The 17921-nt window shown below is 45.6% G+C and overlaps 1 protein-coding gene across 5 annotated transcripts in view; it reads left to right on the forward strand.

Moving 5' to 3' along the window:
* Window positions 1-17921, forward strand: part of DSTYK (dual serine/threonine and tyrosine protein kinase) — a 49639-nt gene that overhangs the window by 2707 nt on the left and 29011 nt on the right. For all 5 annotated transcript variants that reach the window (XM_053209463.1, XM_053209462.1, XM_053209461.1 and 2 more), the window contains exon 2: window positions 15303-15688. In XM_053209463.1, the coding sequence (XP_053065438.1) occupies window positions 15303-15688 (386 nt within the window). The remainder of the gene's footprint in view (window positions 1-15302; window positions 15689-17921) is intronic.

Below are 17921 nucleotides of genomic sequence, written 5' to 3' on the forward strand. Positions count from 1 at the left end.
GTTGGTTTCTGAATAGGAACTTGGAATATCAAGAGAAGGAACACTGCACATTTTTTTTTAATTTACTTTATTTCACCCATCCCTCCACCCACCTCCCCTCTGGCAACCACCAGTTCTCTCTCTCTCTCTCTCTCTCTTTTTTTTTTTTTTGCTTATTTTTTGTTTGTTTGTTTCTTAAATTCCACACATGAGCGAAAGGAACACTCAATTTGTAACTTAACAAACCTCTGGAAGGTTTTAATCATCATTTCAGAGTGGAAGTGTGCTTTTAGTTTGGATGTAGTGTTGTATTTGAGCAACTGAAGATCATCCAGTAACTCTAAATTTTTATTTCACCTTTAAATCACAGAGGAGATGGGAAGAATGCCAAAATACTGCTTTCTTATTAATTTTGACAGTTTTGTATTTATTGGGGGGTGGCAGGTTAGAGGGTTATGTAATGGACATGATATTTCAGAAGCTAAAACGTAGGTGGGACTGAACTCTTAAAATAGGAATAGCTTGGCCCATACAGAGCAAACAGAATTGCAAGTGAAATTTCTTTGATTCCATTCCTCCCCTGCTGCCCAAATCATTGGCCTTCTTTTCACTTAAGTCTAGGGGATGAGAGTCCTTTTATCTGTTGACTTTCCTCTGTCAGAGGCTTTAGAAGTAACCACATGAAGGCTTTGAGAACTTCTATGATAAAAGGCAGAATGGAGTGTCACAAAGTAGCAGGGGGAAATTTTTCGTGTTTTGTGATCCAAAGAGTGCTTTGCTGTTGCAACATATCATAGAGGTATGAATTTTAAGAAATTGGAATGACTCAAATGTGTCTGGTTGGAATGCCCTCTTCTGTGCCGCATTCCTCCCGTCCTGCTTCCGCATCACCGCTGTGCTGTGTCAGTTTCCTCGTTGTCGGAGCCGCTGGTTACAACAGCAGTGCTCGCCTCTAGGGTTGTTGGGAGTTATTGCACGTGTTCAGAACGGTGCCTTGTAAGGTGTTGTGTAAGTATTAGCTGTTATTATTCAATAAACATTTAGTACTTACCTCTAGGCTTGTTGGGAGTTAATATATGTTAATAGTTGTGTTTAGAACAGTGCCTGCCACCTTGCTGTGTATGTGTTCCACAGTGATATTATTCAGTTATTATTCAATAAACATTTAAGTACCTGGGGAACAGAGAATCAGATAAAGATATTGGCATTGGCCTTAGGTTAGTGGGAATCGGTCTTTCCCTTCTATACTTCTCTCCTGAGAAAGAAAAAAAGAATTGTAATTATTATCATTATGTTGCACCTATTATTTGTTTATGCTGGATGAGGGATGAAAAGGACTAGGAGTCCTGAAGTCAGCCCCCTAGAAAGGTACAGCCTGTCTTCAACCATATACATATGCAACGCCCAAAGCAGAAAAATGGCACAAAGGTAAGGTATGGCTGGATTATAGGCATTTTATGTGAGTTACAATTCTTAGATTTAAAAAAAAAAATTTTTTTTAACGTTTATTCATTCTCAAGAGAGAGAGAGCGCAAGTGGGAGAGGAGCAGAGAGAGAGGGAGTCGCAGAATCCGAAGCAGGCTCCAGGCTCTGGGCTCTGGGCTGTCAGCACGGAGCCTGATATGGGCCTCGAACCCATGAGCCACAAGATCGTGACCTGAGCTGAGGTCGGACGCTTAACTGGCTGAGCCACCCAGGCGCCCCACAGTTCTTAGATTTTTTTATAGCTCTTTGCCTTTGGTTAGCAAACAGCTTAGTTTCTTCAACATTCTTCTCCCTCTTTTTTTCACACTTCGTATAAACTGGCTGCCAGTATTTAAAAGAAGAGGAAAAGCACTAGCGTATTTATTTGAAATAGACATTTTTCTTGGACTCCTTAGACAGAAGTTGGTATAGGTAATAAAGTTCAAGTGGCAGAGTGGCATCTGGGAAAGAGACAGAAAATTGGGCGAGAGGAGATTCCTTATAGCCTAGTTTCATGTGGCTGCCTCCTTCGTGGGGCTGAGCGGTGGGGAGGAGTTGGGTTGTGGGGTGAAACAGTGAGAGACGGGGACAGGGGTGTGCTTTCCAGTAGTTTTCCCTGGTCTGTTTTAGAAGAGCTGCCTCAGCTTTTCAGTACATCCTCAGCAGCCATGGTGTTGTAATTGTGGTTCTTACTTACTACTTTTATTAGCCCAAGTGTAATGAAAACTTTCACTTTCTCTCACAAGTTTCTTCCTATATGGAGGCATCACATAGTGGTCGAAAAGCAGGTACAAACATTTCCATCAGACCTGGTTTCCTATTGTAGTTCAGCCTCCGATTCACTGTGTGACTTGGGCTTTGAGTCTTGGTTTCTTCATATGTAAAATGGTAGTGATATAAAATGCTGTCTATTGTATGAGTCCATCTATGGGAAATGCCCAGAATAGGCCAGTCTGTAAAGATGGGAAGTATAGTGTGATTGCCAGTGGGTGAGGAGAGAGGAGGATTGAGTGACTGCTAACGGGTATGGGATTTCTTTTTGAAGAATGAAAATGTTCTGGAACTAGATAGTGGTGATGGGTGCACAGCTTTGTGAATATGCTAAAAATACTGAATTATACCCTCTAAAGGGGTGAATTCATGCAAATACATACATACATAAAATGGGAGTGGTAATGTCTACCTCCCAAAGTTGTTGTGACAACTAGAGATAAATACTCTAAAGCACTTAGCACAGTCATATGGTTCGTGTTAAATCTACACGGCTGTTTGTGTGTTCGTATGTAGTTTGAGCTGGAGCCGGATTCAACCCCGCGTCTCTACCTACACTCCCAGTCAGTTCTGCTTCTGTGACTCGTCCCTTGCTCTTCCGACCTGCCCGTGAGAATATAAAATGCACCCTAGCAGTGGAGAGATTTTGTTCTACATGAGTCATAACCCAGGCTCCGTAGCTTGCCATGGAGCTATAATTGACTTCAGTGGGAGACTTTATCTGATTGAAATTGAGTGTAATGTGACCCTACCTCCTCTAGCCTCATATTCCAGTTTCCAGTCCCTGACATTTAGGGTCCCAGGCTCCAGTTTGCTGATTTTGCTACCTCCGGTTCCCTGGGGGGAGCCTGGGAAGAAGTGGCTTCTCCCAAACACAGTAACTCTTTGCACCTTTTCCCTTTACAGCCTTTCCCTTCCTAAGTTTCCTTTCCTAGGGTAATCTGTTTCCCATGGCACAGGGCAGCTCACTATTAGAAAGGGTTGGATAATTCTGCCTGCCTTTAAAAGAAAAGACATGATTACCTTCACGATTTGCAATATGTGTAGTTTAGTCTTAACTGTCATTACTGATTTCAGTATACTTAGCTCTTCAGCCTTGCAAGTGGTTTTTTAATGTTTACGTATTTTTGAGAGAGAGAGCGTGCACGAGCAAGGCGGGTGGGGGAGGGGGGGGCGGGTTGCTGGTGCAGAGAGAGAGGGAGACACAGAATCCAAAGCAGGCTCCAGGCTCTGAGCTGTCAGCACAGAGCCCGATGCGGGGCTCCAACTCGTGAACCCCGAGAGATCATGACCTGTCGGACCAGTCGGACGCCCAACTGACTGAGCCACCCAAGCGCCCTGCAAGTGGTTTTTAAAGAAAGCATGGATTTAAACAAAAATCCATTCTGGTCTTTAAATTTTGTTTTGCTCTGTCTGCTTTCCCAGCACCTCCTCTTTCTTAATGCTTTTATTCTGTGTCTCACTTCCTGCATTAAATGTACTTCTCAAAAACAATCTTTTGAAAATAAAACCTCAAAACATATGTTGTCGAAGTAAAGGGGAATATGAATTTCCCCTTGTACCTGTCGCTCAATTCCTGTAGGCTCTGGACATACAGAACATACTCTGTTTGCTTCTGGGATTGCTACAGGTATCTTTGTTTTATCCCGTTTACTAGATTGGGGGGTAAAGACTGTGTTTTATTCATGTTTGTACCCCCTGCAAAGCCCGCCATAATACTTTATATATTAAACAGGCAAATAAATACCTGTTAAATTATTTCCCCGGATGGTAGATATTGGAATGCTGCTTTTTCCACTTCAGAAGGGCATTTCCCACCCCCTCCCCACCCCCCATGAAAGACAGGGATTTTTGTAGATTTGCCCACATTTTACTAGCTGGGCCCCTAGAAAAGAACAATGATGCGTTTGAGACATGACTGATGAGGCTAGGTTGCATTCTGTGCTGATACTCAAATGATTTTCATGCCCCAAAGATGGAGTTGCATACAGTCCCAGTACGCCAGAGCTTCACCATGATAAGGGAAGTAGATCCTCAATATTCATTCACTCAACAAATCTTTATTAACGCCTGACTCAGTACTGGGCACAGGACACAACAATGGTGAACCACAGACCCACTAATTGATGCTGTTTCAAGTTGACATTATGCAAGGAAGGATTAGTGTTTCCTCTCGTTCCCTCCAGAGGATTTTCTACAAATTGGTTACCTACTTAACTATTAGCTGTCTGTGAGGGCTTGGGCTAAGGCGTATGGGAAGTTGTAAGATTAAACGACATTGACGGAAAAAGGAGTTGAGATGCTTTGCTAATTCTGACAGAGTTCAGGATAATTAGCCCCGACCTGCCTTTGATGGAGGAATTATAATTGTGTTGTTTGTGTGGCTCAAAAGCAGAATGCATTGGGGCGCCTGGGTGGCTCAGTCGGTTGAGCGTCTGACTTTTGATCCCAGCTCAGGTCTTGCTCTCAGGGTCGTGAGTTCAAGCTCCACATTAGGCTCTGCGCTGGGCATGAAGCCTACTTAAAACAACAACAACAACAACAAAAAACAGTGCATTGGCGAAAGTTATCGTTAGAGTGTCTTTTGCCTTCGTATCTTTTCTCAGACTTCCTCAGAGGGAAGCCAGCGTGAAGAATACGAGGTACGTGGGTGCATGAGGTTCTCTCCACATGTGTCAAGACCTAAGGGGAATTTGCTCCTTAACGTCTCATAGGAAAATAGTTCATCTCTAAAGCTGAAGGCTTCTGCTGCTTCTGTGGTCCAGGGAGTCTGATGGTGTTATTCCTAGCAAGGGTACAGAGGGTGAGTCCGTGTGCAAGATGCAGTTTTTCTTTCTGGATTCTCCCAGAGGTCTGACCGGAGTCCCCTGAAGGGTTTCTAGTCTAAGTATAGGCCACCCGATGCTTGAAAATTGATTTGATGTAGCGGCGGTGGAGATATGTGCCCCTTGCTTAGAGCCATCAGTCAGCCTCTCTGGGAAAGTCCCCTTCTAGCTGGTACTCCCAAGTCCAAACCCAAACTCTCCGAAGGAAAGTCGGTCAGAGCATGGGGACTCATTAGTATGGCCTGTGGGCCCCTGGCTGAAGTGCCCATCACGTGTGGTGCCTTTTTGTGTCCTCTTTAGCAGGTGGCGTGAATGGTTTGGACGGACTCCCCGGCCTTGTGCCATGCGCTGTGGGAAGCTTTAGACCACAACGCTCTTTGGAGTTGGGCTTTGTAACGTGCTTCCGTTCCCTGGGGTGGTGTTTGCTGGGCAGGAAGATGGGAAATAGGACTTGAGGATTGTTTTGCTTTTCACTTGTCTAACTAGTCATGCCTCAAAGCTGTCCTGAGGAATGATGAGAGGTTATGTACCCGTAAAAGCCTTTGATTAAACACACACACACACACACAAAACACACTTGTTTTATTTATTATTTTTTATTTATTCATTTTTTGATTTATTTGTTTATTTATTTGTTTATTTATTTATTTATTTTAATTTATGAAATTTATTGTCAGATTGGTTTCCGTACGACACCCGGTGCTCATCCCAGTTTTTAAATTTATTTTTGAGAGAGAGAGAGAGACAGAACGTGAGCAGGGGAGGGGCAGAGAGAGGGGGAGACACAGAATCCGAAGCAGGCTCCAGGCTCTGAGCTGTCAGCACACAGCCCGACGCGGGGCTCGAACTCACAGACCATGAGATCATGACCCGAGCCAAAGTTGGACGCTCAACTGACTGAGCCAGCCAGGTGCCCCTCACTTCTTTTTTAAAGGTGCTTTTATCCCTTTTCTTTATTCAAATGTAAAGAAAAAGAACAAAACAGTCCAACTTCAGCTTCATCAGATTAAGAACTTTAGTGCCTTATTTATGCTGGACATATTTTATAGCTTAGTGTTTTTTACCCTTTCCATTCTATATATGGGGAGAGAGTTACATTTCCCAGGGTTTTGTTTTTTGTTTTTAATCAAGCCAAACTTTCCAGAACAAAGACTAAGGCCCTGTCGTAAATGCAGCTGGATTCAAGACTAATTTGAATAAAAGCTCACTCTTCATTTAAATTAGAGGGACAGTATCTGAACCAATATGGAGTTGATTTTTTAAAGAATATTCTGGGGGCGCCTGGGTGGCTCAGTGGGCTAAGCGGCCGACTTCGGCTCAGGTCATGATCTCACGGTCAGTGAGTTCAAGCCCCGCGTCGGGCTCTGTGCTGACAGCTCAGAGCCTGGAGCCTGCTTCAGATTCTGTGTCTCCCTCTCTCTGACCCTCCGCCGTTCATGCTCTGTCTCTCTCTGTCTCAAAAATTAAAAAAAAAAAAAAAAAAAAAAAAAAAAGAATATTCTGTACAGCATACCCTAGCCTTAACTTTTAATATTTTGGAGATATGCAGGGGTGAGGAGGAATGTGTGGGGAGGGAGACTGGCCAGGAGGAGAGAAGACATTCTTATTCTTTCAGCATACAACACCCCACTGGGGGATCTCAGTCTCTCCTGATTGAGAAACTGGCCTGCTCGGCTGCCTCTCGTTCCGTGGGCAGAAGTGGAGTGGTTCTGTCGCTCCAACTTGGAAGAGAGTTTGTAACTGTGGGACACAAGTGGTTACAGAAGAAGGACACCTTACTCCAGAAGAGGTGGAGAGGTGGTCCCTACTGCCGAGCAATCAGAAGGGACCCCTGCAGACAGTGCAAGGTCATGCCTCTTTGTGCGGCTCTTGTTCAGTGAACTGGATGGTTACCCGTAACTTTCGGAGGTGTGTCCTATCCTGGAGCGTCTTTGTCGGTACTGCTTAGTCTTGAGGATTTGGGTTCTAAATCTGATCCTGCACGGCTTATTTAGATTAATGCCTTGAACTCCCCTGACTCAGGGCAAAAGTAAGGGATAGTGAAAAAGCTGTTACTGCTTCAATTCTGTTATTACTGTATTTGATGTGTGTGTGTGTGTGTGTGTGTGTGTGTGTGTGTGTGTGTTGCCTATTGGGTGCTGGTTGTTGTTGCTGTTGTTGTTGTTGTTGTTTTTCTGGTAAAATTCTGTCTCTCCATCTCCTTCCTGTGAGATCCAGAGCTGGATACAGTTCGCTAGGTATCCTTCTGGCCCATTTAAACAAAATTACTTTGAAATAATTTTAAATTTACATAAATGTTGCCGGAACAGTACAAAGAGCTTCTTGTACCCACCTTGTGCAGATTCCCCAGTTGTTAAAGTATTGCTTTTGTGTTTGCTCATGTTCTCTTTCTCCCTCACTCTCTTTCTCTATTGTATCTACTCTTTGTCTGAACCTTTTGAAAGCAAACTGTAGACAGGTTGTTTTCTCTCCTCTAACACTCCAGTGTGCCGTTCTCCCAGCCAAGGACGTGCTTAGCGTGTAACTCCTCAAGTCAGGAAGTTAACTGACTCAGTGCTACCATCCAGCGCTCAGACCTCACCCGCGGTTTGCCAACTGTCCCAAGAACCGCGCTTTTTGCTTCTGATTCAGGATCCTATCCGGGAACACGTATTGCATTCGTTGTCATGTCCCTTGAGACTCCCTCAACGTGGAACAGTTCCTCGACCTTTCCTTGGCATTTATATCTTCGACAGGTTTAAAGAGTAGGTTTTATATTCTATAGGATGACCCTCAACCAGGATCTGTTTTGTCCTCGTGACTAGACTCTGGTCCTGAGCTTTTAGCAGGACGGGGCGTGGAAACGATGGACTGTGCATTGCATCAGGGGTACCTGATATCAGCCCCCCATATCTGGAGATGTTAAGCTTGGTCACTGGTCACGTTGGTGTCCTCTAGGTCTTTCCATCTTAAAGTCACCATTTTTTTTCCCCTTTGCAGTTGGTTAGTCTTTTGTGGGAGCTGTTCTAAGATTTCGCTGAGAATCTTGTTTCTGAAAACACCTCCCTCCACCGGACCTCAGCATGCACTGACAGCTCCCTCCTGCCTCGGTGCTGGTGTGTGTGTGTGTGTGTGTGTGTGTGTGTGTGTGTGTGTGGTTTTCACAGCCATCATCCCTTCTGGCCATCACCCCTTCTGTATTTTGTAGTTGGTATTCTTGTAGTAAGGGAGAGTTTTCCTTTTCTTTTTTTGCTTAGCTGTTTATATCAGTGTGGACTTGGTCTTGGGAATTTTTTTTCAATAGATTATGATCTCATATCATTTAAGAGATTTTTTATGCCTAATTGACCCTGATTTGGTCAGTGAACCCCACCCCCTCCCCCCTCTCCCCACCCCCACCCCCCCTTTGAGCTGGTTCCTGTGTCCTTTTGACTCATTCCCACTATGGACTCATTCTTGATGATTACTAGGTGTGGGAGGCTGGCTCCCAAATGACAGAAGCTAAGCCCTCTGTGAAGCTTGGGGTTGGCCTCCTTGGAGGAACTGCTTCCATCTCTGCATCCCATAAATTACAGCTTTAGCTGCCTGCTGCCTGTCCCTTCCCTCTGCAGGGTGACAGCCTCAGGAGCAGTTTTGCCCAGAGGGAAACTTGTCAGCAGGTTGCTAAGTGTGGGCTCTTCATTTCACAGCTCCCAGGGAATATAAGCTTCTGGGGGGATGCCATCTCCCTCTTCCCAGGTGCCAGGACAATCTACTTCTTAAAAATGGTTAGAGTGACACCTGGGTGGCTCAGTCAGTTAACTGTCCGACTTTGGCTCAGGTCATGATCTCATGGCTCATGAGCTCAAGACCCACATCCGGCTCTCTGCTGACAGGTTGGAGCCTGGAGCCTGCTTTGGATGCTGTCTCCACCTCTCTCTGCCCCTCCCCTGGTCATGTACTCAAAAATAAACAAACATGCAAAAAAAAAAAAGAAAAAATCTTGTCAGAGAGACCTCAACGTGGTCTCTAGGTAGGATAACTTACTGACGTTTCTGCCAGCCTGACTTTTCAGCTTTCAACAAGAGCTTTGGCTCCTCGAGAACATTTCAATCTCTAATCTCCAAAAGCCATTTTCTCCAGCCTCAATGTACTTGTACCGTTTGGTCTTGAAGATTCTGAGACCAGACTACCTAGGCGTACGTTTTCCTTAAATTCTCCTGTGTTGCTAATGTCTCCTCTGTAATTCAGAATCCTTTAAATTGAGCTGAAGGTCAGAGCTTGTTTGGGAATGATAAATGAATGTGTCATGACAGAATTCTTTCTCTCCGCTCCTGGGATTTTTGTAGCCCAATACCTTGGCGCTTGTACTAGAATTTATGGTAGTGGAAAACTGTGTAACATTCATTTCTCAACTTAGGATTTGTCCTTTGCTATTGGCACTCGCAGTTCCTAAGAAATAAAAACGCCTCACTGCTTGTTTGTGGAAATGCAGATTTGGATCCACTGATTGCCTCAGCAGGTTATTAAATCCTCCCATAAAATCCCGTGTATGTCATTCACTTTTGGAGAGGACTATAAGTTCGATGTTGAAAGTGAGGTAAAAACGCTTTACCCAGCGGAGGGAGATCCTTGGGTACCAGGAGCAAGGATTGCAGTAGTAACTATTGAGACCTGAATTCACTCTAAAGCCCCGCCAGCCCCGCCAATTGCAACCTTGGTGGCGATTATATTATTGCAATTTGAGGTGCAATAATATAAGGTGAAGGTAGAGTCCATTTCGCCTCCTCCATGTAGTGCCTTCCCTACCTTGGCCATGGACTGCCCCTTTCCCTGGCCTTCGCTAACCTCTTGAGTGTATATTAGTGATGGGAATGGAAGACAGGCAAGGAGCGAGTATTGACCTAGATCCCTTGCCATTACTCCAAAAACAATTCAAATAAAGTGTCTATCCTAATGGGTCACTAGAGACGTAAAAAGATCATTAGCATTTCTTCCCTCCAGTTCTCCCTTTTTATCATAGTCCAAAACTGAAACATAAAGGATAATAATCCAAACGGATAAGAGGAGCATGACAAATTTTTCTGAAAAGCACCTACCTTTTCTTTTAGAAAAGGGGCTCTAGAGACCTCCGGCAGAATAACAACTCTCTTTAAAAGCGTGTACCAGCTAGTGGTAATACTGCGTTGTTATTGTTGTTTTTCCCCCACGGGCTTTATTTATCCCTCCCGATTTGGGGCAGTTTTCAGAGAGACTCTGTCAGTCCTCTTTAAGTCGGGGTCCTGCAATCACCAAATTGTGTTTGGCCCCAAATCGGGAAAAATGTAGTGGGTGTGGGGGAGGAAAAATTTCTCCTCTTTCTGGAGTCTTCAGCCAGGCCTAGGAATTAAACCGATGTTTGATGGGTACACAAGAGAAAAACGCACACATTTTATTACATTTTACATGTACATGAGAGTCCCCACAAGAGCTGAAGGGCCAAAGAAACAGAGCTGAGCATATATAGACTGAATTGGACAAAAAGAAGTAAATTATGAAAACGTGACAAGGCAGAGGAGCTCGGGCTAGAGCCGTTAGTGGTAGATAAGGGTTAGGCTAACAAGGCTTATTTGTACTGATTTTTCTTGGCCTTGACTCCAGGTCTCTGGTGATAAGAACGTTGCTTTCCTTCTGGTATGGCGAGTTCATCCTCCAGATGGGGGTTTTATCTCCTGCTTTCAGGAAGAAAAAGGGGAGGTCAGAGCACCCTTCGTATAGTGCCGTGTGTCAAATGCCTTGGGCTCAAAACACCCTTATGTCAAAGTGGCACATTTGGGGATGGCATATTCCACCATCCGTCACAGTCACTGTTTGTTACCAGGTGTTGAGCTGACCCCCTGAGACCTAGGTCCAGCTCCTGGACCGTCCTGTGTACCACCTCTTGTCTGCTTAGATAAATGGAGAAACGTGGGCTCTGTTTTGTTTTTTACGCTACTGGTTCCTCATCTATAAATGGGGATAATAATGGTCCTTGTCTGGTAGAATCGTGGGCATTAAACATGATGAAGTAAATAAAGAGATGTACTTAGAAAGGGCTTAGTAAGTGTTACTGTGGGGGAGGAAAGTAATTTTTCCTCTGCTCTCGTGGGCTCTTGGCCGAGACACCCCTGAGATAAAAAGACACATAAACAGAAGAACAAACACCTTAAACGTGTATACCTCCCGTGTATACCGTGTATAACGTGTATACCTCCCATGTACGTGGGAGGGAGCAAGGAAAAACTCTCCAAAAAGGCCCAGGCCACCACCCTAAACATCATCTCCAGCTACAAAGACGTTGGGGGCGGGGAGGCCGTTCTGGGAGGTCACCGAGAGAAGCACTGTGAACGGGGTAAACGTTTGTTCTGCATTAAGATAAGAGTTTCTAGAGATGTAGACTCATCTCTGTCTTCCTGGTACAGAGAGGGAGCCGCCCTTGCGAATGGAGATTTCCCTCCTACGGCTGTAAATGTAGATGTTTCTTACAAAAGGGTAACTTGTACTCAGTTTTCAGAGAGCTTCACCTGTGTCTGCTGTTTATTTTTAAATAGCCGGCTTAAAATAAATGCCAGAGAGGCATATTTTGGGGTGGTCTATTTTGCTCCCCATTCACTGTCGCAAACAAATAAACCAAATGGGTTGCTACCGTAGGTCCTCTCCTCGTCCTCCTTCCAGGTGGAAACCTTTGTTTAGAAGGAACCCTAACCAAGACGATCTGTATTTAAGAGGCATCGAGAGAAGTAAGAGCCTTGGCTTGCACTTAAGACAATTTGATTCGAATTTGCCTGCAGCTAGCCTTGGCAGGGTTAATGTGCTCCCGCTGAGAAGTCCTGCTGGTCCCTTCTGGCAGCCCCATATGCAGATGCTGTTATATTAATTACAAAAGAGAACCCGATTAACTCAGAAGTCCTTTAAGTGTCAGTGAGACAGCTGTTCCCGCTCTGAAGCCGGTTTTCTTCCTCCTTCCTTCGCTGCTAAAAATGCACTCTCCATAGATCCTCAGAACCCCTGGCTAGTTTAGTCAACTTTTTGATCTGCAGTTATCTTAGTCCAGGGAGAGCTTGCCTGATTCAATTCACAGATAAAAACAACCAGACCAACCACCCATCCCCCTCAGTGGGTCTTCTTTGACCCGTGAAAACCTGATGGCGCCCTGGAATTTTTGGAGCTGGAAAGGATGTCGGAGATGATGTCATGCAGCTCTTTGAGTTCACAGATGAGATATCCAAGGCAGAGGAAACTCAAGTGAATTGCCAAAGTCACCGAGCTAGCGAGCGGCGGAGCCTGGGATACACTCCTCCCTCCGGAGCCCTTTGCCGAGAGAGGCGGGGAGTGAAATGATCTAGGGTTGACTTTGTTTCTGTCCGTGCCCTTGTTCAAATGTGGTACACCTGTGTCAGTGATCAATGAAAAAGCTAAAGAGTAGTAGCAGAAGCAAAGGGCTTGAATAGTGACGCGTTGAAAAACAGATGGCGAGACCCACATGGAAGATTTTTCTTCAGTCCACTAGTTGCACGGAGAATCCCAGCAGAGTGCCTGGAAACACATATTAGAACTGGGCTCAGCACCAGCCCCCTCTCCCACTGCAATGGTCTATGGTGGTTTGACCCTAGCTGGTTTATTTGTGGTGGCTGTTTGTGTCACTACAGAGATTGGGGAGGAGGGTGATAATTTGGGTCAGATGATTAACGGGGTGTGTCTCCTGTGGTTTTGGCTGATGGAGCATGTTTTACTGGCTCTCCTATAGTTGGCCCTTTGTCTCAGAGGTTTTGTGATCTCTCCCTCTGGTCCTGAAAAGTGATGAGTTGGTTTTAGTTCAGCCATTTGGTTGGTTTTATCCACTCTCCACGCTCATTTAGGTTTATTTTTTTTATTATGTGTCAACTTTTGTTGTAGGAGTTACAAAGGTTGTCGGTGTGGACTTTCACCTGGACACCTATCTATGAATCCGAGCAGCACTGGGGAAAGAGGAAGGGATAGAAAGTGTGGGTGAGAGGGACTCTAGCTGGCGAATCTATCCTTCTCACGGCTCAGACGGACACCACTGGAGCTAAATTCTGTGAGGTGAACGGGTCGGCCTTATTCTGTTGTCCAGGTCCAGTCTCCATGTTGACATGAAGGTTTTTAGGAATAACAGTTGCCCCTAAACTATTCACCATGCTACTAGACTTTTCTGAGTACTTGCTGGAGCTGCTTACAGCTTTCTGAAGATAATTCTCCCACAATAAATAGATTCTTACACCGAGCAAGCAAGTGCATAAGCCAGAGTACTTAATGAGGAGTCAGTCACTGTGCTGGGTGTTGAGGATACAGAGAAGAATATGGCCCTTCCTGCTTATGATCACTATAAACAGATAACTAGAATTGACCATGATAAGTGTTGTTTAGATAAAACAAGATAGGAAGGGACTCAGGACTAGCCCATTGCTACTTGCTAGGTGGTCACACAAACAATTGACCAAGGCCCCCTCCCCTCCTCTCCCTTCCTCTCCCCTCCTCTCCCCCTCTTCTCCCCTCCCTTCCCCTCCTCTCCTCTCCCCTCCCCTCCTTTTCCCTCCTCTCTCTTCCTCTCTCCTCCCCTCCCCTCCTCTCCTCTCTCCTCCTTTCCCCTCTGTCCTCTCTTCTCCCCTTTCCCCTCTTTCCTCTCCCCTTTCTCCTTTCCTTTCCTTTCCTTTCCTTTCCTTTCCTTTCCTTTCCTTTCCTTTCCTTTCCTTTCCTTTCCTTTCCTTTCCTTTCCTTTTTATTTTTAGGTGATCTCTACACCAGCATGGGGTTCAGACTCACAACCCCAAGATCAAGAGTCACATGCTCTACCGACTGAGCCAGCCAGGCATCCCTTCCCCTTGCTTTTAGATTGTGGATCAAAAAGACTAGACCCCTTGCTGGTATGTTACTCTTGTGCTTGGTAAATACCTTGCACACAATTAGGCACTCTGTCACCACTCCTTTCTTTCTCAAAGCAACCCAGCTCTTTCCCAGGAGAGTAGATTTCCCTGTCTCGGAGTCCCGTGTTGCTGATGTACACGTGCAGGCTGGACTTACAGTCAGTCCAGCAGGTGCTGGTCTTAGAGACAGGCATGAAAGGAGGGGCCTAATGAGATGCACAGAGGGGTCTGGGTAAAAGCAGACTTCTTGAAACCTTTTGGTGGTGCCATTTGTGGAAGAGAAGGAGGTTTGAGGATTTGTAATGGGACAGGTACATTCCGAAGTAGAAGTGCTTCTTTAACAAATTAGACCTCCCTTACATGAACAAAGTAAACAGCTCTTGGATGGTTCAACAGCTCATGGTGAGATGACTGAAGCGAATCCCTTTCAGCTGGTACCATACAACATTTCAGTGAAGGTGTATGTGGCTGCCCAGAGATCAGCCTTCTTACAGCCTAAGAACCCAGGGTCCGGGCCTTTCTGAACAAACGCAGGGGCTGCCTGAATCCTAGGCAGGAGCAGGCACCGGCACCCGAGTCGGGAATGATTGCATTCAGAATCTGAGTGTTTCAGGTCGATGAATTTCTGGTTCCTTTTCCCAGACAGAGGTCTCTCATACTTTAGGAACATAAACCGAAGTCTCGCCATCCATAAACCTAAGGAATGTGATTTGGCCGGGTGATATTGATCTTAACTGAGCACCCGAAGTTTTAAGAGAACAGATGACTTGGCAGCTGGGATGCCGTCACCCGCCATCAGAGAGATGAACTGGAAAAGATTCTGGAGCTTCGGCAAACTTGAATAACATTGTATTTTGATATATGTATATGTAAAGATTAGCTCACACATTTAGTTATAAAATATGTCATAAATGAGGAAGATAAGCTAACACTGCAGATGGTGGAGACATTTAAAAGGGACTTACGTTCAAGTGTTTGGTCTTCTGTCACAAAGGTTTTCATTTTCACATGTTCAGGTACAGTTTCTCCTTGGGTTCCCATCCTGATTAGTGTAATCCTTTCTGGCTCTGTCATGTCAGTGATCTTGTGATTGTGGTTGAGTCCTTGTATACTCCTTGACCCTCCACTGGATGTAAAAGGAAGGGGAAGGGATCGGGTCACTGCCACCTTTCTAGGTAGAGACACCTGCTCTGGGGACAAACCACGGAGGGGACTTCTGTTTGATATTTGAGGAGCCTGTTCTGATTGAGATGTTTTCCTGATGTCTTGTCCAACCAAGGGCTTCTGAGATACTTCTTCCCTAGGGCCCGGCTGTCCTGACTGGGTCTCTGTGCGAGTCTCTGTCTACCCCTCCTCACTGTCTCTCTGTACTCTCCTTCTCACCCTCCCCCTCCCCAACCAGGCCAGCTGAGCTGCATTGCCTTTCCAGCTAAGGAAGAGAAGTACCTCCAGCAGATTGTGGACTGCCTGCCCTGCATCTTGATCCTCGGCCAGGACTGTAATGTCAAGTGTCAGCTGTTGAACCTGCTGCTGGGGGTGCGGGTGCTTCCCGCCAGGCTGGGCAGCGACGAGAACTGTAAGCTTCGGCGCCTCCGCTTCACCTATGGGACTCAGACTCGGGTCAGCCTGGCACTCCCGGGCCAGTACGAACTAGTGCACACGCTGGTTGCTCACCAGGGCAACTGGGAGACCATCCCCGAGGAGGACCTGGAGGTCCAAGAGGACGGTGAGGACGCTGCCCATGTTTTAGCCGAACTGGAGGTGACGATGCACCATGCCCTCTTACAGGTACCCTTCTCTTCTTCCTTCAGTTGCGTGCGCACACACACACACACCCACACACCCACACACCGGCTTTTCCTGTAGTTGAGCTCTCTCAGAAAGTAGCGTGGCCCTCTATAGTCTGGGCTCTGAGCATCAGCCAATAGAGCACATAACCTGGGAAGTTGAAAGCCAAGGCCACAGCAGTGCCCACCCCTGCCTCTGCTACCCTGCTGCAAGCCCCTGCACAATGTACTTATCTCCTTGCCTCCCTGTCTCCTTTTCTGCCACAGGAGGAATGGGCTACTTGCACCTCAGGCTTTCACAGAATAACCATGGTCAGGGCTAGAAATCCTTTTTCATTTCTCAGCTGGAAGGTGTTGCTAGAATCCCTTTCTAAAAGGAACGATAAGGTAATAGATTATTAACGCTCTTATTAGAGCCGAGGCCAAGTGAAGAATCTTGTGAGTTTTTCCGTAGACCTGGCCATTATGTACTAAGTGGGACAGGCCACGTCTCCTACTTCTAAGGAACTCGGGAACCCGAGAACAGGTCTGGCTCAGTGTAAGGAGATACGGAGATCCCGTCATCTGAAGAACGTCTTTGCTTCTCTTTTGAAGTGAACTCCCGAGAGAGAGCTACACCTCTTGCAGCATCTTCCGACAGATCATATTGACTATCTGGTATTCCTGTCTCCACTTAGGAAGGACTCAGCTCTTGTGCTGGCTTCCTCTGCTGCCCTATAGCTAGGACTGGGCTGACTGATTAGACCGAGTGAGGCTCGGCAAAGAAGGTGACTCTGTCAGGGGTCAGGAGTGGGTAAGATTAAAAGAATGCAGACCTGCTCAGAACAGAGAGTCTCTTCAAGTTGGTCAGCTGTGCCGGAAAGGAAGGGCTAGTCTAGCAGGACTAGGAAATTTGCTGCTTCTTTCTCGTAGCCTCCTTACCTACCCCTGTTCTAAAATGCCTGATCTTCTAGTCAATGAATGAGCCCTTTGGTTGTGACTATGGCCTCTGAGACTCCAGAAGTAGAAAGTGTCATCTCATTTCCTTCCAGAGACCAGATTTCTTTTATCTTGATAAATGCTAGAGGGGCTGTGTGCACAAGCCAGCGTTTTCTCTGAGCTGAGTTTCGGCAGCGGCTTTCCTCTGTTTTCACACGGAGAGCTGGCGATCCTTAGCTCCAGGGTTGCCGAGAGGGTTCTTGGAGGACCCTGATGGTAGCTCTGACGGTAATCCTTGTTTATTGACCGAGGCTGCTCACTTGACCCGTGAACCTTCTTCACAGTTCACGAATACTTGAGCCATACACAGTCTTTCTGTGATATACTGGCCTGGTCTGGTTCTTTCAGGTTCCAGTGGCTCAGTGGTTTTCAGACTTTCTCAGAATTTCTTAGAATCTCATTCACTGGGGTCACCTGGCTGGCTCAGTCAATAGAGGATGCTACTCTTGATCTTAGGGTTGTGAGTTTGAGCCTCACATTGAGTGTAGACATTACTTAAAATATACGTGAAGGATTTCATTCACCGTAAGAAATAACATTTTAGGGGCGCCTGGGTGGTTCAGTCAGTTGGGTGTCTGACTTCGGCTCAGGTCATGATCTTGTGGTTCGTGGGTTCCAGCCCCGCATCTGGCTCTGTGCTGACAGATCAGAGCCTGCAGCCTGCTTCGGATTCTGTCTCCAGCTCTCTCCCCAGCTTGTGCTTTCTCTGTCTCTAAAATAAATAAACATTAAAAAAAATAATAAAAAAAAGAAATAACATTTTATATCAAGACCTAGTACATATATATATGTGTGTGTGTGTATATATATATATATATATGTATGTATACACGTATACATATATATATATGTATACACGTATACATATTGACATAAAATTTCATGAAAGAATACTTTTACTTTTTACAAAACACACCGTTATCTTCTCCTCTATTTGATTTCATCTAGCAAAAATGATGACAGAAACCTACTAAACTTGATGTTGTGAGGTGCTACATTATGACCTGTAGCTTAAAAAATACTGTTAGATGGCTGGTGTAACTGCTGTCGGCTGGGCCGTGATTCTCTTCCTGTTCTTGTCTTTTATTTTTATTTATTTTTTTAATGTTTATTTTTTTTTTTTAATTTTTTTTTCAACGTTTATTTATTTTTGGGACAGAGAGAGACAGAGCATGAACGGGGGAGGGGCAGAGAGAGAGGGAGACACAGAATCGGAAACAGGCTCCAGGCTCTGAGCCATCAGCCCAGAGCCCGAC

This window comes from Acinonyx jubatus, chromosome E4, assembly GCF_027475565.1.
Source record: "Acinonyx jubatus isolate Ajub_Pintada_27869175 chromosome E4, VMU_Ajub_asm_v1.0, whole genome shotgun sequence".
Lineage (NCBI taxonomy): Eukaryota > Metazoa > Chordata > Mammalia > Carnivora > Felidae > Acinonyx > Acinonyx jubatus.